Source organism: Furipterus horrens, unplaced genomic scaffold (assembly GCF_987537825.1).
Source record: "Furipterus horrens unplaced genomic scaffold, mFurHor1.1.pri manual_scaffold_2, whole genome shotgun sequence".
Classification (NCBI taxonomy): Eukaryota; Metazoa; Chordata; class Mammalia; order Chiroptera; family Furipteridae; genus Furipterus; species Furipterus horrens.
Window position 1 is genome coordinate 141,766,629 of NW_028327172.1, and position 24,058 is coordinate 141,790,686.

The 24,058-nt window shown below is 42.6% G+C and overlaps 1 protein-coding gene across 2 annotated transcripts in view; it reads right to left on the bottom strand.

The window, feature by feature from the left end:
- The window catches only part of FAM171A1 (family with sequence similarity 171 member A1), a 121,843-nt gene that overhangs the window by 25,129 nt on the left and 72,656 nt on the right, over positions 1 to 24,058 (bottom strand). Inside the window, exons 3-5 of one of the 2 annotated variants that reach the window (XM_090266561.1) lie at positions 19,760 to 19,852; positions 10,425 to 10,583; positions 5,312 to 5,488 (exon numbers count right to left, since the gene is read on the bottom strand). In XM_090266561.1, the coding sequence (XP_090122687.1) occupies positions 5,312 to 5,488; positions 10,425 to 10,583; positions 19,760 to 19,852 (429 nt within the window). The remainder of the gene's footprint in view (positions 1 to 5,311; positions 5,489 to 10,424; positions 10,584 to 19,759; positions 19,853 to 24,058) is intronic. The other variant, XM_090266562.1, reaches the window with a different exon arrangement.

The window sequence follows — 24,058 nt, forward strand, 5'->3', positions numbered from 1 at the left end:
GAACCTTGATGCAGATTTATTGCTTGACTTCCTCAGTCATTTTGAATCAATGGCCATACAGTACACATTTTCACTCAATGGCGTCTACTGCCCCTACTAAGACAGTGAAGTCATCATTGTTCATGCATGTGCATTCCAATCCACTCTCCTTGGCTGCCAGGTTACATCGATGTTGCGCAAACTGTTCTCGTTATGTTAACAATGGCTAACTTTTTCCAGACAGACCTCGTACATATTCCTAGAGAAAGCTTCATTGTACAGTTGACCCTGGAACAATGCGAGGGTTAGGGATACTGATCCCCTGCATAGTTGAAACGTTTGTATAATTTTTGACTCTCCCAAAACTTAAGTCATTTCTCGGGATCCACATGAGTGGACTGGGTCCAGGACATCCCCTGCCCCCCAGTTACCAAAATCTGCCGACACTCATGTCCCTTAAAGAAAATGGTGCAGAACAATGCATACAGGTGGCCTTCCGCATTCATGGATTCCCAGCCATAGACTGAAAATACTGTTTTCAATCCATGGTTGGTTGAATCTGTGGATACAAAACCTGGGGACATCGAGGGTCAACAGTATGTTTACTGGGGAAAAAATCCATGTATAAATGGACCCATGTGGTTCAAAACTGTGTTGTTCAAAGGTCAACTGTATTAGGAACATAATCTTTTATACTCCCAGTGCTACTCATTCATATTTAAGTACAGTCATTCCAAAAAGAGGAGGTAGGAAGAAAGAAAAGAATAATGGCAGCAAGATGAAGAAAATCCAATATAACTGTCCTTTCTCTAAATAGGAGCTCAAAGCACCACATATACATGCACAGATAAGTGAAGGTAAATTCTATGTATGTTGTTATCTTAAGTTACAAATGTTACATTGCCATATCTTTAACTGTCCTGACTTTAAAAATACCTAAATGATCCTCATCTGATTCAATCATTCAATAAACATTTTAGTTGGGTACCTATGTGCCAAAACTATTCTTGATATGGATTCAAGGACTCAGCAAGGACACAGATGATAACTAAGAAACTGCAAGGCCATGTCCTTATACGCTTCTAGTATCACTGCAATATGGACAACGTGTCTAAATTACCATAGAGGGGATGGAGAAAGGGATTTGAAAGCAGAGATCCCAAAGTGGCAAGTGTGAAGGAGTCCTGAGCATTCCCAGGGAAGGGTATGTAGTTTGCTGTGGCAGTAATGAGGGTGCGCAGAAGATAGGGGCTGGCCCCGAGGTGGTGGACAGGCAGGGCCTCCTCTGAGGACGAGTGCCATGCAAGGCAGTGTGGACTGCCTCACAGTGAGTTGCTCTAAGACATTCTCATGTGGAAAAGTGATCTGTCATTTTGAAAGAGCTCAAGAAGCAATGCAGAAAACCTACTAAAGGGAAGAAGAGGCATAAGGCAGTCAGGTGAGGAAACTGGCAGAGAAGAGGGAAGCTTCTGAACTGAGGCAGAGATACCACTGAGAAGGAGAGGTGAGGGTAAGGTGGAGAAATGCTGATCTGACATCCACATGGCTCTGCAGGGGTCCAGACATGGCTGCTGATGGGGAAGTGCAGTGAAAGAATACACTGGGGATAACTCTGAGGTTGCTTTTGCGATGGTCTGGTAGATGACACCCTTAACCAGAGAAGAAACAGAGATGAATAGGTAGAGAGGCTGGAGTGAGGGGAGTTGATGAGTCTCAGTTTTAGATGTGTAGAATCTGAGTTTCCTATAGCACATCCAGAAAGAGATGTCTACTAGACAGTGAGACACAGAGCAGAGAATCAGACTTGGGTGCACAGACAGCTGTGGGAGTGTGAGAAATGGTCTGTAGAGAAAAGAAGTTAGGGTGCAGGGCAAAGCCCAGGGACTGGCAGATGATGAAGACCCAGGGGGACATTGAGTCAGAAAGCCAAGAAAGGAGGGCCCTCTACAGACGCTGGAAAACCATCAAATGCTGCAGAGATGTCTGTCTGAGAGGATGAGGAGGTCACCTGATTTCAAAATACGCAGCTGTTGGTCAACTTAGTGGCATTTGTTTCAGGTAAGTGGTAAGGTGGAAGCGGGATTGCAGAGTGTAGAGAAATGGAGGCAGCAGACAGGGAACAATACTTGAGAAATCTGGGCTCAGGGTAATTTGGGAAAGTGGTTTGGATGGCACAGTATAGGAAAGCATCTACAGAATGGGAAGAACTTTGTTTACCTAATAAACTCTTAGGGCACGCTTGCTGTATACACCAGGCACTATACTAAGCTTCTTAGAAATATTAACTCATTTACTCCTTGGTGTGGTTGGCCTTATGTGTCAACTTGGCTAGGCCAGTTTCCAGATATCTGTTCAAATGTGTTTGGATGTTGCTCTGAAGTTATTTTTAAGACGAGACTAATGTAAATCAATAGAGTAGGTAAAGCAGATTACTCTTCATTCCATGGGTGGGTCTCATCTACTCAGTTGAAGGCCTTAAAAAAAAAGACCGACCTCCCACAAGGAAGAGGAAATGTTGCCAGCAGACTACCTTTGGGCTCAAATGGCAACATCAGCTATTCTTTAAATCTCTAGCCTGCTGGCCCCCTTGCAGATTTTGGACTGACCAGTCTCCATAACTGCATTAGTCAATTCTTTAATATTTCTCTCTCTTTCTACACATGTGCACTCATACACACACACTATACCGTTTCTCTGAGGAACTCTAACTAATACACTCTTTGTAACAATATTAGGTACTATTATTAATCCCCATCTTACAGTTGAGGAAACTATGGCACAGACAGGTTAAGTAACTTGGCCAAGGCCATACAGCATGTCGATAGCAAAGCTGGAATTCCAAACCAGTGAGTCCCTGCTCTTTAAAAAAAATTTTTTTTTTAAATCCTCACCTGAGGACATTTTTTTCATTGCTTTTAGAGAGAGAGAATCACTCATATGACAGACACATCACTTGGCTGCCTTCCATATGCGCTTGCACCAGGGATCAGACCTGCAACGTAGGTATGTGTTCTGACCAGGAATCAAACCCACAACCCTTTGGTTACGGGACTATGTTCCAACCAGCTGAGCCACACTGGCCAGGGCTGAGTTCCTGCTCTTAACCACATGCTGTGTTGATGCTCCACAGCACTGACCCAATGGTGTTTGGGGCCAACCAGAAGGGCTAATGGAGAGAGGCAGAATATATAAGGAATGAAAATCAACAAATGCAGTCTTGTACAAATGAGAAAATAGGCACAAGTGATTTGCCCAAAGTGGGCCTTACAGTGTTACAAGTAGCAGAATCCAGGTTTTCAGGACACAACATGCAAGCTTTCCCCTTTCTCCTTCCTGCTTTCTCTCCATTCTTCTTTATCCACGCCCTTTCCTCCCATCAGAATTCCCCTGCCCTTCAGAGATTCTCTCAGTCATACTTCTCTCATGTTGTTTTCTCCTGGAGGCCCAGGGCCCCTTATGTTCTGACTGTGACCACAATGCCTCAAAAACCTACTAAGCTGTAGAGAACACATGCCAATGACAAAGTGCCCTTCTTATTCAGTGCAGCATAACAATCCATCTAATAATGTCAAGTTCAGTGGATCTGGTAAAATTGATGAATCTCACACAAATACTTAAGGAGTCTGTTAGTAATTATTTGGAAATTAAAAACAAAACACAGAAAACAACCCCCCACTACTAATCCCAGAAAGTCCAATAGGCATTTGGTTCTAAATATAAATTTCTATAAATTAACTCTTCAAGAAATTAGATGTCTTTGAAAATATACTTGATATAAAAAATCTCCCAATACTTTGAGTTGGGTTACTTAAAAATTAGTATTTTCAAGCTTGATTTTCATGGGACTGGGAACCAAAGTGTGTAGGAACCAATGTGCCATCAGAACCCTAAGCCCAAGCATATGCTCCCACTTTGTTATTATGAATGTCAACTATATAACTTCCTGAACAAAAATCTGGAAATATGTATTTAAAGCTTTAGAATTTGTACATTTTTAACCCAGTGATTCCACTACTTCCAAAACTTTATCTTAAAGAAATAATCATGACTGCGCATAAAGATTTAGCTACAAAGACAGTTATCACACATTGGTGAGAATAGTAATGTTTTTCCTGATTGAAGGGGATTGAGCAACCAAATTACAACATATCCATGTGATGGAATACTATGCATTCATTAATACTAACATTGCAGAACAGTAGCTAATGCTTTGGAAAGACGTTCATGATATACAGATGACTTTTAAAAGCATGTTATAGAACAGCACGTAGCATATCACCCCATTTCTGTTAAATATATACTTTGTGGAAGGAAGCCTCTTAAGAGGGCCCCAATAATCTCCACCGCCAGGTGCTCACATGCCTGTGGAGTCCATCCCCATACTGCTGGGCTCCGTGACCAAGAGCATAAGGAAAGAAGTGGCTGTATGCCACTTTGACATTAGGTTATAAAAGACTGACTTACATTTTGTCCACTTGTGCTTTTTTATTTTTATTTTATCTTGGACCACTTGGTTGGGTGGAAGCAAGCTGCTGTGCTGCGAGCAGCCCTATAGAGCTGCCCATGTGGGAAAGAACTGAAGTCCCCGCTCAACAGTCAGTGGGGAGCTGAGGCCTCCAACAAGCCTGACGGTGAAGCTGGGAGCATGCTGCTGGCCCCGGGTGAACCCTGAGATGAGAGGAGCCTGGACTGATAGCCTGCCTGCACCCTTGCCACAGACCCTGAGCCAGAACCACCAGGTGGATTGTGCCTGCGTTCCTGACTCTCCCAAACTGTGAGATGACAGGTGTTCACTGTAGTCTGAAGCTGCTGGCTTTGGGGGCAAGTTGTTACATGGCAGTAAATAATTGATACATATGTGCATAGTGAAATGACTGAAAGAATATGATCCAAAATACTGGTAGTGGTTCTCTCTAGGTGGTGGAATAATAATTTTTATTTATTTATTTTTTTGGGTACAATGTGACAATGTTTTCCCTTTTCCAGAAAACAGTAAAAGAAAACCACATAACCAAGAGAGATCATATGACCTAAAGAATCAAAGCTTAAAGATTAGGAGAGTCAATTTTAGCTCTAATAACTTTTTAAGAATCTTCTCAAGTAAATTAGTTTAAATGTGCCAAAAAGAAAAAGATAAAAAGCACCCCAAAGAACATGCCTGAACGGCACCATGGAGTAAGCACTATCCACCAGAAACCACGCCACGCACTGTGAGTAGAAGTACTCAATACCTTCAAGGAAAGGAAATTTGCACAAGCCTCCTCAAAGAAAAACCAAACAGTAATGATGAAGTCATGTGTTAGCCAACTGTTGGCACAGGTGTCTTGCTTACCCAGCTTCTGGTCAAACCGCCATGCTGCAACATAGGCATTGTGCCTCAGACTGTTCTGTGTGGCCAGGGGAACGGTGACATAAATGGGACCATCCACCAGCACCGGCGTTCCATCACTGCTGAGCAAGTGCACGCTGACAGCTGTGACAGGGCTCAGGTCATACCTGGTGCCGTTTCCTGGAAGCAAGAGGCATTCTCCATCACATGCACACAAAGGCCTACGCGGGGCTGGGGAAACCGTTTTCAAAAAAAATAGTAACAGCTACCAATTGCTGAGTACCATGCCTCCTATCTGCCAGGGACTGCATTAAGCACTTTACACACTAATCCTCACCTCGACTTTCTAAGGTAGGGAAAGTCCCCATTTTACACATAGAGAAACTGAGGTTCAGAGAGGGTTGTAATAGGAGCTGGTCTAATGGCATAGAATAGTTGGTGGTAGGGATCCAAACTCAGGTTGCCCATTCTAATTACTGTGCTTTGCTTTAAAAAATGGCCTCAAAAAGGGAAGGACCTGTCCATAATGTGACAGGGAAGTGTGTGTGGAAATCCCTGAAACTGACTCCTCCTACACAAAGGGAGTCCCATGCCCTTGTAATTACTTGGCAAATCACCAAAAAGTAAATTTCTTCAAGGAGAGCTTTAAAATATTACCTTACTTCTACTAAAAGTAGACTATGAAAAAGTTGGGCTTGAAATATTTATGAGTTATTTCAGTTGCCATTGTTATTTTGATCTGTTTAAAAGGAATTTAATATACCAATTATTCTGCATTAGAGGCCTTTTATCCAAGCCAATGCTTTAATGACTGTCTACTTAAGCAATCATTTTCAAAAAACTTTTCTCCAGTGAAATATAATATCACACAAAATGTATTCTGTCATAACTTCAAATCTTTCCTTAAACACAATGACAAAAACACAATGATAAAAAAATTTTAAGCTGCATCAGAACACTATCTATAGGATTTATTATTAAGCTATTTACATACTTACCTACCCATCAATTATCTGAGAGAATTCAAACCTTCAATTAGGACTAAATTTAAACATTTAAAGCTTGTGGATGAAAAAAGGGCCACATATTAAACCTGACAAGCTCAGGGGAGCCTATGTGACGGCTTTACAAATTCAGAGACCTAAAGTAACCACGTTGATGGTCCAAAATGAAAACTTCTTAACAAAAAGCAAGCCAAGGCCAGCAGTCTTGTCCTAGACCGGTATCTCCCATGACAAAGGTCAGTTTTACCTTATGAGAGCCTATCTGTTGTATTTTTGCATCTGAGATAACATGCCTTTGGAATGTCTGAGTAATCCTTTTTTATCAGACCCCTCAGGACACCATCTCCCACCAGAGCAGCAAGACCATGGAATCCTTCACCGTCATCTTGTTCTCAGGCATACATACCATCTCTACACGCTGTAAATGTTAATTGTTAACTATCTGGTAACCACCAACATAAAAGAAGTACTTTTCTCTTCATTTTACTCTTTATCCAATTTCAGAGATTTCCTTGCTTTGCCTTCTCTTGCCTCCCTGATCTACCACCAATGAATTTCATGTAACCCTCTTTATACCTCCTCCTTTGATTCTGATTTCTAAAATAACGTGCAAAACTTCCACTCTCCAGGGCATTTTCTCATTTCATTGAGATTTGGCTTCCTGGCAATTGTCATCACTTTGGCGCAAAAAAAATCTCATAAAAATTTTAATGTTTCTTAGTGAGTTATAGAGTTTCAACATGTTATAGCTAACCCCTCCATTGAGCAATTTCTATACAGCTAATGACAGCAGTACCCTTTATAATTTATACCTGTATCCATTTTTCAATGTAGGGAAAGGCATGGATATGGGAATTTGATCAAAAGGTCCATGTTGGAGTCATGGATTCAAGTCCTGAAATCTTATTCTGCCTGTTTCATTTTAGATAAAGAAAATCAAAACCCAGAATTTACCAGATTTCTGGTCAAGATATCTTGTGGATGGAGACCTAAAAGTGCGCATTGCCCAAAGATAACACAGAAGCAAAGCCAGGTCTACAGTGTGTACCTCTCTACTAGGTTCTGTTAGGTTCTCTCCATGAGATAGAACTTAAAGACAAATTAAGTAACTTACTAGACACTGTATAAACAGCTTGGGATAATGTTTCAGTTAGGTAGTGCTGCCTCCTTCATCAAACCTGAGGCAGGAACTCTGAAGAGGGAAGCAGTAGGTAGAGTCAGAAAGCATTCCAGGCTCATCATCATCCATTCTTTCCTCCCACTTTACTCTGCCTCCTGAGTCCCAGAAAAGGCAACCCTGGTTTCCCCACTCATCACCTTTCAATTCTCCCTTCCTGTTATCTTGCATATTCCGGGCCCAGGAAGTAGGGTTCCCATAACAACTGCTTACATGGCCTCCAGCAAGTGACTTCACTCTTCTGGGGTTTGTTTTACTTATCTGCAAAACTAAGGGGGTTGGACTAGGTTCTTTCCTGAGTCTATGGAAAGAAACACACTCAGCTATAAATGTTCAGAAGTAAGTACAGCACTGCAGAAAAGGGCTTATTAATTTAATGCAATATGCATTAAGTTCTTGTGATTAAATGTTCGTTTAAAAGTCCTCTGTTTGAAAACACTGCAGGCACTTCTTTCTATCTGCTTGCTGAGGCCTCCTTTTTCAGGGCGCCACTAAATGCCTTCCAAATGGCCCTCCCCCTGCCCTCCCACTTTCTTTATTCTGGAAAGATTCATACTCTGAAAGGCTAAACTGGCTCCTCCAGTCCTTGTTATGAGACCGTAACTCTATATAAAATACTGAGTTCTGCGAATAAGGGGGTCTTTCCTTTCTGTTTTGCCTTGTTACCCGGCTCCCATCATGTCCGAATGAAGACAGGTGTCAGGCCAAAGCAGTAGGACCAGGGGCAGTGCCACTGGCCCACACTCAGAGCCTCCGATTTGTCTGTAACATGACGGGTTTTGCTCAGATAACATCTAGGGTTCTGTCTAGCTTTGAAATCCATTACCAGCTTTTCTAGGCCGTAGGACAATTTCACCCATTAGTCATTTAACTGACTCCTCTCTGTCTTCCTGGAGTTACTAGTAGAAGTATCAATAATTTCCAGAAAACCCCTTGGGAATGTCACTGAACAACGCTGTGCTTTCTCAGCAACCCCAGGGGATAGTATAATGTTACTCAGGCATGGTATGTGACACAATGTGATATCAGGAAACTAAATGAGTGGACAGGAGGCTTGAGCAAGCGAGGAAGAGCTTGAAATCTCCACGTGGCTGCATTTCTCTGTTTACAATTCTGGAAGTTCCCTCTAAGCTGACACAACTCCCCTTAGGATGCTCAAAGGAAACGAGCCTTTGGAGCACTTTCCCATCACATCCCGGGCATGGTTTGTTTTCACTGAATTCTAGTTATGACTTATCTCACACAGGTACGGGGGGTCCAGGCTCTCATGCGAAGCTGAAATCTCTTAGATGTGGTTTATAAAATAGGAGGCAAACAACTATGGGGCAGTGGAGAAGCTGTGTACAAAGTGACCTGGAGATGGGTACTCAGCTAGTGAGCTGCTGCGGTAGGACATGGGGTCCCTGCACCCACACCCTCAGAGGTGCCAACAAACACACTGCAGGTGGCTGGCTGCCTTTTCTGGAATCACTGCAAGAATTCTTCCTAGGTCAACTATCAGTTATTTCAGTAGAAAAGAAGTTGAATGTAACCTTCCAAAGACCCTCTTCCCTCTGAAATGACAGTGATTTAAAAAATAAACCAAACTCCACTAAAATCAATAGTCCTTTGCCTTTGTGTTCTTCTTTCCCCATCTTCTCAGATTTTGTAATTTATTCAAGAACTGTAGGGGGTGGGGCACAGAAAAATTAATGAGCTCCGTGAAAAGAGGTCGTTTCTTCAAGTTGGGGTTTTATGACTGTGCACCATTTTGTCAGGGAGACTGAGTGGAGATTCCACAATGGTCTCAGATTGTACTTTATCATGTTTGAAACACTGGTTTTCTCTTAGGGCTGTACATTTAAAGTAGACGTTAATACTTCTTTCCCTATAATGCTTACTTAAGATGACTACCATGTATCTGTCCAATTACTTACTATCAATTGCATCATGATCACGTAAAAATTAAAGGAAGAATAAACATTTCTGAAAACAGGTACCGTGGAGGGAAGAAAAGCAAATGACAAATCACCAGGTCATCTTGATCTACAGCCAGTCATTAATTAATACTCTATAAAACGGATCAGATGTTGCAGGTTTAGAAGTTTTTTCAGGACAATCAGTTGCATAATCATTCTGAAGTGATATTTAATAAGTGATACTCAATGGAAGTGTCCCTGGGAAATGCAATAACTTACTCATCAGGCTTAAACCCAGAGCAGCCTCTGGTTTTCGAGTATACGTTATGACTAGACTAAAATGTCTGGGCAAAGAAGACGGAAGACAAGACATTGATTCAGGACTTCAGAATCCACCACTCTGCAGCCACCAAAGGACTGGGGACCATGTTGGCACGCAGCGCTTGAAGAATTGTGCTGTTGGTCATGAACAGGGACGGAAGGCACACATCTCCAGTCTTTACGGATAAGGATTTATTACAAACTTTCTGGCTGGTGGCTTTTACTTTTTCTGTGATTTTGGCAGTGGAGAGCACTGGTCTGCTCACCTCGGCGGCTGTGGCACATGGCGGGTGGGGCTGTGCATCTCTGCAAAGGCCAGCGAGGTAGGCTGCCCTGCCAAACACATGGTCCCAGGGGCATGTGGACAGAGGGGCAGAAAAACACTAACTCTGATCTTATACTTAAAAAAAGTAATACAATTTCAATTAAAAAAAAATCTGCTCTGAATTCAATGTATTCTGTCCACCAAAAGAGGGCTCAGAGAAGGCGCTTAAGGCAGTTGTATGAGAAAGGCTCCAGGAGACGAAGTCACAAAAACGCAGCTCTGCAGTGGTGCAGACTAAATTCCTTACGTAACCGTTCAACACACTTGAAATTGGAGAAAGAGCTCCCTCCCCTTCGCAACTTCAGTTCTCCCATTCAGTACAAACACTTCAAGCCACATACAAAGATGCAAACACAGAAGCCGGGCTGAAAAGAGAAGAGCCTCAAATTACCTGTTCCGTTTCCATCTAATCCTCGCAGGTGTGGAAAGCTGTCCACCTCGGAGGGGGAGCCAGCGGCAGTGAGGAAGGCGGTCAGGTCGCTGTAGCTGGTGTTCTCCGGCAACCGCAGGGACCTCCTCTGGAAATGAACACGAGGCTGTGGCCGGGCACCTGCAGAAATTAACCTTTGAGATACATCCCCAAGGAGCAGTTTCTGTTTTTCGAAAATGCGAAAGAAGGAAGTGCTTCTCTAAGGTTTTGGCAGGGCTTCCCCTGCCCCCAGCCCGCCCCTCATTGCCTCCCATCCCCCACTCACGCAGGACAGAGATGTGACAACACGCTATTATAGGGGTAGAAATAATAGCCCATTGTCACATTTGTTTCAACACAGGATGTTATTTAGGTTTCCAACAAAAAGCTTTCCAAGTGCTCTTTGTGAACAGTCTTTTCACTGCACAGCATTTGCCTATGGATAGGGGTAACATCTTGGGGAACAAAGTCCCTGTAAGTGAAACAAGTTGATGACAATCTCTATATACAAACAAGGCAAGAGATACTCTTTGATAGGGTTGCAAACACATCCTTCTCTATCTGGTAAAATCTGGTTGAACTCTACAGACCCAACTGAAGCAGAGCCAGGGAATTAAATGTGCAGCCTGGACAAGAATTGCAAGGAAAGAGCCCAAAAGTAATGAACGCCTTTCCTCCTGTGGAAGCTGCCATTTGGCATCCAGTCCCTCCTGGTAGGGTGCATCCCTTCACCAAATCCAACTCTTTTGTGCAGACGGATGGTTGAGATGACAGGCCCGTCATTACCTTGTGACATCATCCGCAGTTTGACTTCGCTCTCGATGTTGATTGTAAAACCTAAACCTGTTTTTACCTAATGCTGTGGTGACAGTCCAAGGAGAAAAGGTGCCAAGTCATTCTGCACAAACCCACCAAAAACATTATTAAGACAAAAATTAATAGAAATGGGAGTTAAAGTATTTATCAATAAAAAACACATCTCTCCTGATTAAAATAAAGTGGCTGCTCAAATGCAACAGTCTGTCCTGACCTTCTGGTCAGCATATACACTACCCCAGATGGAGGTGGACCATGTGGTTGGCTGGGGGCATGCTCCCTCCAGTCCATGGTGTTCTGGCCCAACTGCCCTACCCAGAGTTGATGGTCTTTATGCTTGAGCGTTCATTTTAACTCCGGACCAGAAATGTTTAGGGGGATACACCTATCTAGAAGTGTTCTAGAATAAGGGAGTTTTACAGCTTGAAGGATCAACTAACCTGCATCTCTCTTCCATGGTGAAGCCATGGAAGCCCAATGGACTGACTGACCACAAAGACGTGTGGGGTAGGCTGCCTTGACCATGCATGCCTGAGGTGGTCACATCGCCCCCAAACTCCTAAAAATCTGATTAGATTTCTCACATGAGTGGTTCTCCACTCCATAAAACAGGCCTGGCATTAGGTGCCATGGGAACTGGGTGCCCAAAGTCATGACAGTCCTATCTAGCTCTGGTCACCATTGAAACTAAGGGGGCACATACATCAGTCCTGCTCCAGATCATCAGTGCCCTTTCTTTATCCCTAAAACAAACCTTCGGTCATGTACTAGCACCCATGTGTGTTGTATTATGTTTATTTGTATATATTTTAACTTGAATCTCTTCTTGATCTAATTTTTTCTTCTGTCTTCCTGCTGTCCTCTCCTGGGTCTGTATAGAGTTTGAATGGCACAGGCTTCCCAGGCTAGGAGCTCCTTGCTTCTCATAATCCCTTCTCTCCACTCCCCACATGTGCCGTTTGCCTCTTTGGTCCTCCTGCCTGCTGCCCTTGGAGATGGAAAGTCAGTCACCTCTTTCTTTTTTACTTCCTCAGCCTCAACTACATAACAACATTCATTTCTCCCAACATTTTTTTCAATGATAGTGAACTTTTGAGACTTCATTTCCCTTTCTTCACTGTTTGTCAGCTTAAATGTGTTGCTGATGCCCGGGTTTCACACAGTGGGAGGATAAAGGACTTACTCCGATAGAGTGAGGTGTCTAAAGTGTGACAGGGTGAAGAGAGGCTTGTATTTGTGAGGACTAAGACAATGCAGAGCCCCAGCTGGTTACCCCAGAACAGGGCAGGAGACGTGCCTCCTTCCAGGCCTGGGAGCAGCCCCTGTGAGATGAGCAGGTTGGAATCTTTGTGAAGCCTCCCTACTTACCCTAGACTAGAAAAAAGGAAAAGGGAGTCACACTGAACCCAAGGAAAGCACCCCAGCCCAACCTTATGGGGTTGGTCTGGGATCCAGAAACCACAACCAAGGCTGCTGCCCAGCTCCCAGGGGTCCTTGGGATCTCATCCCAGTTCTGTGCCTGTCTGTCTGTCTCTCTTGGACCTTCTCTTATTCTCGAATATGTCATGCATTTTAGTGGGAGATGTACCTCTCCCCTCCCCATCCCTGTTCCCTCTCTCCTCCTGTTGCTTCTCTTTTTTGTTCAGGAGAAGTTGGTCCCTGGCCAGACATCGGGGTCTCTCTGCTGTAGCTGGGGGTGAGGGGCACAGACAAGCCATGCTGGCGCAGGTTTACTAAGAAGGAATGTGGCCGGCCCAGCTGACCTGACCTGTGCTGAGACCTGGGTACCTGGCTGCTGAGGGACCAAATGTGCACCGTCGTGGAGCACTGGCAAGACCTCTGCCTGGTGAGATGACCAAGGAAACATCTGAGGGGTGTAAGGGTCGAGGCTATTCTAAACTATGGGGTAAATAAAATTTAAAGTGGTACGTGTGGGGTTGGGGGAGCGTAACGCCCTTAGGCTTATCTTCGTATTAGAGCCGCTCAATCCCCCACTTTTCAGGAAGGGAGGTGACTGGGTGGGTGGGAGGTGGACAGTGGACAGCAGAGCCTGTCATTTTCTCCGGACGCCTCTCGCCCACATTCCCCGCTGCAGCCGCTTCAGCCTTCCTCTGTTCTTCTCACCCGTCACCCCCCAAATGCTCAGACCCTCCGCTACCAACAACACTGGGGCCACCACGTTCTCTCTCGGCACTAGAAAATCTTTCTTCCCTCTTTTCTCTGTCCCTGTTTTCTTCCAAGGTCAACCCAAGTGTCCAAACTCTTGTTTGTTTTATTGCAAGACTTGGCTCAACCAACTATTTTTGCCTTTGCCAATAATTCTCTCTACAGGTTTTTCCTCCCCAACCAACACATACACCAATTTCTTCCTCTTCTAGAAAAATAACAATGACTTGTACTATTATTCCCATAAGCAAATGTCTTCTCTCCTTCTACCCAACCCCCAGTGATGTGGCTTCTACCGCCAACATGCGCTGCTCTGGGTAATACCAACTGATGACTGTATGATCTGCTAGCTCTATGACATGTCTCAGCCTTCATCCTCACTGACCTCTGCACAATGATCAGCACTGTTCCCGCCCCCGGCCTGGAACCCCTCTTCTTGGCATTCATGGCCTTCAACTCCGGTCTCTCCAGAGTCAGCCCACTTTTTCTTCTGCAAGTGCTTTTCTCTCCTCCTCCTACGTCTGACAGAACAGTCCCAGCCACAGCTGCTCCTGTTTATGGGCTCTGTCCATATCGACTCCCCTCCACTGCCATGCGTTCCTCTGTCACCTTCCTCTCCAGCCTGGGACTCTCTGCCAAGCTCCATGTCTGCGTTTCCTCTGCCTTCTGGACACTGCAACCCGGTTACCCATGGAGGACTCTAAAATCATCATGTACCTCCCCTCCTGCTGCACAAGAGCCCATTTTCCCCAACATCGGGTTTGATCCCAGGTTGTCACCATCATTTCCCCTTTCTATATCCTGCACATGGGCTCAAGTGCCAGGATTGGCCAGTCTTTCCTTATCAACATTTCTATCATCATCTTTTCCTCCCTTTCTGCCTCCACCCTACATTACCCCATATTACCCCTTGCCTTAACTTTTGCAAAAGTCTCTTAACTGGCCCTTTGCTTCAGACTTACCCCTTTTCTTCTACTCGCATACTGACTTTTCGAAAATTCCACTCTGATTACATCCTTTCCCTGCCAAGAAACCGTCAACGGATCTGCACCACTTACCAAATTAACAACAGCAGTGACCATTAGAGACCAACTAGACCTAAACTACTATGCCATCTGCCTGCAAGTGAGAGAGAGAGTTCAGCACTTTAAGAATTAAAAAAGCTGTCACATACATATCATTTTACTTAATATTTACTACAATCATGTGAAGAGGGAACTCTCTCCTCTATAGGTGAGGAAATTGAAGCTCAAAGAGGTTAAGTGACTTGCCCAAAGTCATTCTGTGTGTAAGAGGCAGAAATGAATTATTTTTATTCTAACCTCCATACCCCCTTCTAGGACAACACCATGCTTACATCAGAAGACATGGCCTACATACTGCCAGTCAGCTCTCAGACTCTGTCCAGGGGGACTGCCCAGCTCTCTGCTTCTGCATATGTGCCCATGCTCCGCTCCATGGCTGAGGCTTCCTCCCATCCCCTACTTGCATATGATGAACCTCATCCGTGATGCATCTCAAATGTCACCTCTTCTATATAGCCTTTCCTGATCCCACCCCAAGCTCTAAGCTCTACTTGTATCTCTCTTACAGCACTGATCTTTCCATGCCCCATATTACATTTATTTGTATATTTGCAAATCTCCCTGATCAGAGGCGCCATAAGAGAACACGGGCAGTGGAATCACTTAGCTCTATTTTCAATCTTTCCTCTGCCACCTTCTAGTTCAGTGACTTTGGCCTTTAGATTCTTTATCTTTAAAATGGGTTTAAATCACACCTGTCTCACAATATGGTTGTTATGGTTCTAGATTAGGACACATACGCACGATGCCTAATAGTACCTCATGGTACGTAACAGGTGCAGGATAAGCAATAATTCACATCTCTTCTACCCTTTTAAACAGAAGCTCCTTAATCACAGGTACTCTGTGAAACCCATCACACTGTGCCCTGGTACTCAATGAAGTTTACAGAACTGAATGTAAAGCTGAGTTCTACTGAGTAACTCACTATGGACTAATAATGGTCTGTCTCAATTCTGAATAGGTCAGGGTCCCTCCATCTTGGCACTAAATCATTTGGACCAGGTAGTTCTTTGTTGGGAAACAGGGGCCGTTCCGCACATTTCAGTATTTCCAACAGCAAAGGTGGCTTCTACCCACAGTGTCGGTAGCAGCTCCCAAGTTATGACCTCACCAGACTTTGCCAAATGTCCCTGCAGACAAAACTGCCCTCGACTGAAAACCATTGTAAAGATACTGTGAGCACCCTCACACTGACCCAACAGCATGTGCCGAGGCTCTCCTCTGCAATGGGCACAGGGTGTGAAGAGGAAAGGACAAAGGCTCTGCCATCTGGAACTCAAAGATAGTTATGAAAACAGCTTAATTATCGCAGTGTTTTCAATACTAAAATAAAATATCTATGCTAAAACGCACAGGAGAAACTTCAAGAGAGAGCCACCAAGTGTCCAAGAGAACAGAAGTTCTGTAGGTGCTAGCTGAGACTGTGCGGAAGCAGATGGAAGAGGCTGCACATGCGGAAGGTTTGCATGTTGGGAAGGCTGAGGACTTCAGTGGGAGCCCAGGGCAGGCTGCAGGGGCCCAGGGGCAGAGGAGAAGGCTTGTGAAAGGCCTGGTAGGTCTGCTCAAGACTGCGGACTTGATGTGGTCAGCTCTGTAGGTTCTAAGATGAAGATGACACACTTCTTGCACTTCAGCTTTAAAACGTTAGTTTGGGAGGTAAGATGTACTCCCAAATATGGCAGAAAGGGAGGTGCCATAATAAGACTGAGAACCCCCAGCTGGAGGGTTGTTTGAATCCACACTTCCAGCTACAGATAAGAACATGAGGGGCAGTAAGGGGTAGAGGGATGTGTGGAATCCAAGGACAGGAGCCAGAGGGATGGACGGCACAGCACTGCCTGGTTCTGGGCTCAGGGCAGCTCTGGGACCATAAGGCAGGAATTTGTGGATGTCACCTGAATGCCACGACTCTGACATGACTCCATGAGTCCCCAGTCCACTTCTCTCTCACCAGCTACCAATAGGCTCCCTTTTCTTACTCATACTTTCTATTTCTTTCTCATCTGGGCTGCGGGTGGCCTGGCATGGTCACAGACCCACTGCACCTCAGGACCTTTCTGCTGAGATTCTCACCTCTTCTGGGTTCTAAGCTCAATGCTGGAAATAGAAAGAGAAAGGAAGTGCTGATGGCTCCAGCTTTTCCCTCCCTGTTGGATTCCAGCCCCAGGCACCACTATGGGTGGGTATAAGCCCCTGAGGTCGAAGAGCAAGGCACCCACGACTCACATCTCCAGGAAAGATACAGAGACGACCTCCTGTACCCTGAAATAAAAGGGGGAGCATAGCTTGTCTGTATTAGAGACATTAATTACAACTGTTAGTCTCTTGCTATCATTTCAACTGGGCTAGCAAAAGACTAAAGTTTCCTGTGTTAGCAAAGAACATGAGAAGAACCGTAAACATTCCCTCATTTCAAGAACACTACGGCCTCACTCCCATGTTCACGGCAGCATTATTTATAATAGCCAACACATGGAAACAACTTGAGTGTCCTTCAATGAATAAATGGATAAAGAAAATGTGGTCCATACATATAATGGAATATTATTCAGCCATAAAGAGAAAGAAAATGCTGCTATCTATGACAACATGGATGGACCCTGAGGGTAGTATGTTGAATAAAATAAGTCAGAGAAAGACAACTACTGTGTGATGTCCTTTATCTGTGGAATCTTAAAAAAAAAAAAAACCTTACTGATACAGAGAACAGACTTGTGATTACCAGAGGCCGGGGGTGATGGGTGGGTGAAATGGATGAAGAGGGTCACAAGGTACAAACTTCCAGTTATAAAAGAAGTCTTGGAGATATAATGCACGGCATGGTGACTATAGTTCATAAAACTGTATTACATATCTGAATGTTACTAAGAGAATAGATGTTAATAGTTCTCATCATAAGGAAAAAAATGAATAACTATGTATGGTGATAGGTGTTAACTAGACTTACTGTGGTGATGATTTCCCAACACATATGTATCAAATCATTATGTTGTACACCTGAAACTAATACAAGGTTATATGTCAATTATATTGTAATGAACCAGGGAAAAAAGGAAAACCACTGTTTTTTAGTTGTGAAACAATAACAGTAAAGCTACTCAAAGAAAAATTCAGCCCCACCCAGGAAGCAAAGGTAAACACAAAACGGGCAGTATGACACAGATCATGATAGAGATCCTGGTGATGAAGCTGACCAGAGAGCAAATATCTAATCTAACGGCTCAGCAGATAGGAAATCTTTCTGAGGCTCAGTTCAGAGCTTTGATTATAAAAATGCTTACAGACCTAACAGCAGATCTTAAACAAAATGGGGATGGAATGAAGGCTAGTCCTGCTGAAATGAACAAAAACACATATGAAACTAGTGGTGAGGGCAAGAAAACCAGAGATCAAATCAACAAATCGGAACATAGGGAAGGAACAAACAGTCAACCAGTGCAGAAAGAGGAAACGAGAAGTGAGGAAAATGAGGAGAGGCTCAGAAACTTATTGGACAGCTATAAGTGGGCCAACATCCAAATCATAGGGCTGCCAGAAGGTGAAGAAGTAGAACTAGAAATTGAAAAATTATGTGAAAAAATAATGAAGCAGAACTTCCCTAACTTGGGGAAGGAAATAGACTTACAGGTCAGGAAGCACAGAGAGTTACAAAAAAACTGGACCCAGGGAGAACCACACCAAGACACATTATAATCAAATTGTCAAAAATTAAGGATAAAGAGAGAATCTTAAAAGCAGCAAGAGAGAAGAAGAAAATTACATACTAAGGGGTCCCAATAAGGCTATCAGCTGATTTCTCAAAAGAAACTCTGCAGGCAAGAAGAGACTGGCAAGAAATATTTAAAGTAATGAAAAGCAAAAATCTACAACCACGATTACTCTATCTAGCGAAGCTGTCATTCAGAACAGAAGGTCAGAGAAAGTGCTTCCAGGACAAAGTAAAACTGAAGGAGTTCATCAGATCCAAACCACTGTTATATGAGATGTTAAAGGGACTTGTTTAGGAGATAGAGGATCAAAACTATGAACATTAAAATGAAAACTATCACAACAACCAACAACAGAAGCTAGGGAATTGAAACAAAGGCAAACTAAGAAGGCAACGGGAGTGGGAAGAAGAATTATAGGTATGGGGAACATTTTGGCGGGAGGTCAGTGGGGAGGGGGAAGGGGGGAAAGGGAGGGAGATGGTACAGGAACTAAGAAGCATAGTAGGAGGGAGTGGAGTAGACAGGAAGATGTTGAGAAGAACTATATGCACAACCAATGGGCATGGACTAAGGGGGGGGGCAACTGAAGGGAGGGGGGTCACTGGGTGGAGGGGAACAAAGGGAAAAGAAATTGGGAAAACTGTAATAGCATAAACAATAAAACATATTAAAATAAAAATAAAAAACAGAAGAAAGAAAAAAAGAAAAACAAACAAAAAAAGAATTATTAGTGTAAATGGTATTAGAACACAGAAATAAAGTAAATAAAAACGAATCTGGTGAAGCACTAAAATCCTGGAAGTAGCATTTTCAAGGCCCATGATTTAGGTGGAAGAAAATAATTTCAGCACAGAAATACATTTGACACAAGCTTTATTCCCAATTTTAACCCAACTCCAACCAAAGGGAAAGTCTCTTAAGCTTTCTGTGTCTCTGCAAGAGACAGTGTGAGGTCATGCTTACACACATTGCTGTAGGTGATGTGGGTTAAACTAGAGGACAAGAGAGAAGGAAAAGCCACATAGAATGCTCATGAACTTTTGTCCTTTTTCGTTGGGGGAATACTTTCTATTGTGGTTAAAAAACCTGTAATATTAAATTTACTATCCTAACCATTTTTAAGTGTATAGTTCAATAGTGTTAAACACATTTATATTGTTGTACAACAGATCTCTAGAACCATTTCATTTTGCAAAACAAACTATATGCTCAAATGCTCACAATTCTTTTCAGAGTGACCCTGTCTACTGGTCAATCAGGCCCAGGCAGGGTCCTGGCTCTGACCTCATTTGGAGAAAAAAAGAGGTATGTCATGGACAGAGTGGTAGGGCCCCTTCTTTTTCTCAACATTTAACAGCCGAGCCTACAAGGAACAAGATCACAGCCAACAGATAGTTTAACCAAAATTCCAATGTGCTGTGTCTCAGCTTTGGGTAAATGAACTACCATCACTACCTGACAGTAAGTCGTCCCTCAAAAGATTTCAGTAGTCAACCCAAATGTTATTGTTGATTCTCTTTTTAAATATCCAACATACCTTGGAATCCTGAGACTATTTGGACAACATCTTCATAAACCATTAGAGTAGCGGATCGTTCCGGAAGCAGGCCAAGGCTCAGTGAAGAAAACACTGCAAATGCAAAAATAGATGTAAGGGAATTGTAGCATAAATATATATTTGGTCTCTGCCCTGGTTCCTGACATAGAGCTCCTAAATCCCATGTTAATTTCCTGAGTGATGCGGGTGATAGGAGTGTGTTTTGTTTTAATGAGGGGACTCTGGGTGGCTCCTGGATTGGGGCTGGTCACCAGGAAGATCAAGCCATGATTAGAAGCTTGCAATCTGCAGCCCCACTCCCCATTCTCTGGTAAAAGGAAAGAACTGGAGAGATTGAGTTAATGAGTGGTCATACCTATGTAATGAAGTCTCCATGAAAATCCAAAATGTAGGGGATCTGGGGAGCTTCTGGGCTGATGAATACATCTATGTGCCAGAATAGAGATGCACCCCAACTCCACAGGAACAGAAGCTCCTGTGCTCAGAACCCTTCCAGATCTTGCCCCATGTAAAATACTTCTTCATCTGGCTGTTCATCTGTATTCTTTACAATATTCTTTATAATCAGCCAGCAAATGTTAAGTTAATCCTGTGTCCCTGAGTCCTGTGACCATTATAGCAAATTACTGTGGGGGGCTCGTGGAAATGCCTGATTTTAGCTGGTCAGTCAGAAGTACAAGAGGCAACCTGGGACTTAGGTTTGAAGTGCGGGTGTGTGTGTGTCTTGGGAGATGGGCCCTTAACCTGTGAGGTCTGCACTAGCTCCAGGTAGTTAGTGTCAGAACTGAATTGATTTGTAGGACATCCAGTGGTGTTCAGAGAGTTGGAGAATTGATTGGTTTGAGGGAAAAAAACAAAACAAAACAAAACAAAAAAAACATTCATTTGGTGTCAGAAGTATAAGAGAAAGGAAATGGTTTTTCCTTTAAGAGAGACTTGCCATGTCACAGGAGTACTACCATCCCTCATATAACAATGGCTTATCCTTCAATAGTCAGATTTTATTCATTAAAAGTTTTTAGTAAAGCATCTGAATCTCTTCACATAGAAATATATAAAAAGTTAAAATGTACACACTATAAAAATATAGAATATATAACATTAGATACAAACATTAAAAAAGACTTCAAAAATATGTGCCAAGGTTATTGTGTGCCTGATGGTAAAAGAATATCCCCCCCTATTCTGGAAACTAATAAGACGATAGAACTTGTGTTATTTCTTTATTATTTTTTTATTTATTTTAAATTATATTTTATTGTTTATGCTATTACAGTTGTCCCAATTTTCCCCCTTGTCCCCCTTTACCCAGTGCCCCACAACTCCCTCAGGAAATCCCTACACTGTTGTCCATGTCCTTGGGTCATGCATATATGTACGTTGGCTACTCCATATCCTATACTGCACTTTACATCCCCATGACTATTCTGTAATTACCTATTTGTACTTCTTAATCCCTTCATCTTTTGCGTCCAGCGCTCCCTTGACCCCCTCCATCTGGCAACCATCAAAAAGTTTTCTGTATCTATGATTGTTTCTGTTCTGCTTGTTTGTTTTTTTATATTCAATTGTTGACAGATATGTTTATTGCCATTTTATTGTTCATAATTTTAATCTTCTTCTTAAAGAAGACCCTTTAAAATTTCATATAATACTGGTTTGGTGGTGATGAATTTCTTTAGCTTTTTCTTGTCTGGGAAGCTGTTTATCTGTCCTTTGATTCTAAATGGTAGTTTTGCTGGGTAGAGCTAAGTTGAGTATACGTCCTTGCTCCTCATTATTTTGAATATTTTTTTGCCAATCCTTCTAGCCTGCAAAGTTTTTTTTTGAGAAATCAGTTGACAGTCTTATAGGAACTCCCTTGCAGCTAACTAACTGCTTTTCTCTTGCTGCTTTTAAGATTCTCTCTTGTTCATCTTGTTTGGGACTCTCCGTGCTTTCTGGACTAATATGTCTATTTCCTTCATTAAGTTAGGGAAGTTTTATGTCATCATTTTTTCAAATAGGTTTCCAAAACTTGTGTTTTTTTAAAATTAAGTACCTCCTGGACTTCCAACTAAAAGATTCGCAAAGGCTACAAGTTTCTGAGTAAAACATAAATTTAAGAGAAAACAAATAAATATGTTATAAAATAATAATTACTAACATTACTGAGCCCTTCCTAAGTGCTTTATTTTTAGTAATTTATTTAAATGTCAAAACAACTCTCTGCAATATGTATTATTAATATACCCATTTGACAAGTAAAAAGACAGGTTTATAGATAAGAAATTAACTTGTCCAAGGTCCTGCAGCTGGTAAATACTGGAGCAGGGATTTGAAGCCTGGAGTCTGTTCTCAACCACCATGCTCTAAGCACTCATATTCAAAGTCCAAGTGTCTAAGTTAAAAGAGGAGAAACATGAGGCCTAGAGAGGTAAAGTGACTTCCTGTGAAAATTTTAGGAACCAGAAATATTAAGTGCTAAGAATATCAATTACTTAGCACTATTGGCTCTTAGTAGTGCCAAAAGGAACCAGTCAGCTGGCCTTGGATGTTAATCCCTCTACAGAATCCACATATTAAGCTACCACTATGGGCAAGACCCAGTGGTATATGTGTGGAATAGATCAGAGCGGGAGGCAGTGTGTGCTTTCAAGGACTCTAAATTAGAAGGGGCTATGTGGCAAGTGCCATGAGTAAGATAAGAAGGCACCATGGTCCTATAGAAACAGCCTATCAGTTCCTCAAAATGTTAAACACAGAGTTTACATGTGAGCCAGCAATTCCACTCCTAAGCATATACTCAAGAGAACTGAGAATATATGTTCCCACGAAACCTGTGCATAAGTATCCACAGCAACATTAGTCATAATAGCCAAAAAGTGGAAACAACCCCAATATCCATCGACCAATGAAAAGGAAAACAAAATGTGGCCTATCCACATAATGGAATATTGTTCACCCATAAAAATGAATTAAGTACTGATTCAGGCTACAACATGAATGGACATTGAAAATATTATGTTAAGTGAATGATGCCAGACACAAAAGGCCACATATTATCACTGGGGAACACAATTTTTGTTGAGTTAGATCTGACACTTGTTTTTGACTAAACTTTGGCATCTGAATCCAAAAATGACCCCAGTTTTTCTCTATCAGGTCAACTTTTTAAGGTACAGGATACCCTCCCTTTGTCCCCAAAAAGTCATACAAAATGTACATACAAAGGAAAATAAAGGAAAAAATTACTTGAATATACTGTTTATTTAGTTATTTTATTCATATAAAGGCTATATATTGTTACTGTAAGTCAAATTGTGTACAACTAGTAAAGTTCTGCTACCGAATGTACATATTAAGGTATATTATCTTTTCAAACGACAGGCTAGGAAATGCGAAAATGAGATACTTGAAACAGTCTCCTTCAGTTGGCAAAGCTTTCACAAATGGCTTCATGAGACCCAGTTCTATGTGCAGCAGTGGGAATATAATGTTCTTTCTGTCAACAAGTGGCTCATGTAGAATGTTTGGATCACCAGGTTTGAGGCCAGATCTTGGAGGCCAATTTGACTCCATCCAGTGCTTCTCATGAGCTCTGCTGTCCCACATACACAGAAAACAGGGATACTTGGTATATCTGCGCTGCTGACCAAGAAGGAAGCAGACCATTTTAAGGTCAACACAGATGATCCAGTTGTGCTTGGGATACTGCAACAGATCAATGACTCTCTTTTTCTTCATATTCTTCATGAAAACAAACTGAATGGCCAATTGGGACTACACCAAATAAATTGTCATTGTGGAGGAGGACACACTTCAAGCTCCGCTCTGAGCTATCTATAACAGTTGCCTTTCAGTTGCATTTTAGATTGGAACTCCCAATTCCTCCATTAAACCAAGTATGTTATGGGAATACCCAAAGCCACCGTCACTTCGAAAGTACTGCAGAAATGCACTTTCTCTTGATCGACAGTAGGATGCCTTCGCCTTTTTCAAGCAAGTTTTTCTCATGCAGTCTTGATGCTAGGAGTTCTGAAGCCTTTTTGGATAGTCCCAAATCTCATGCCAAATCATTCAACTCATGCTGATCAAATCCCTTATGAACTGAGTCATCTTCAATTTCAAAATCTTCATCGTTGCTGTCACTTAGTTCTTCACCATACTCCTGTTTTTTGAAAGAGGGTAGTTCAATGAAAACTGGCACTGGGATTTCAGCTGAATGAAGCACTGGGCATATAGCTGATGGTAGACTAGGATACTCTATTTTACATTTATTTTTCTTGTTATATCCTG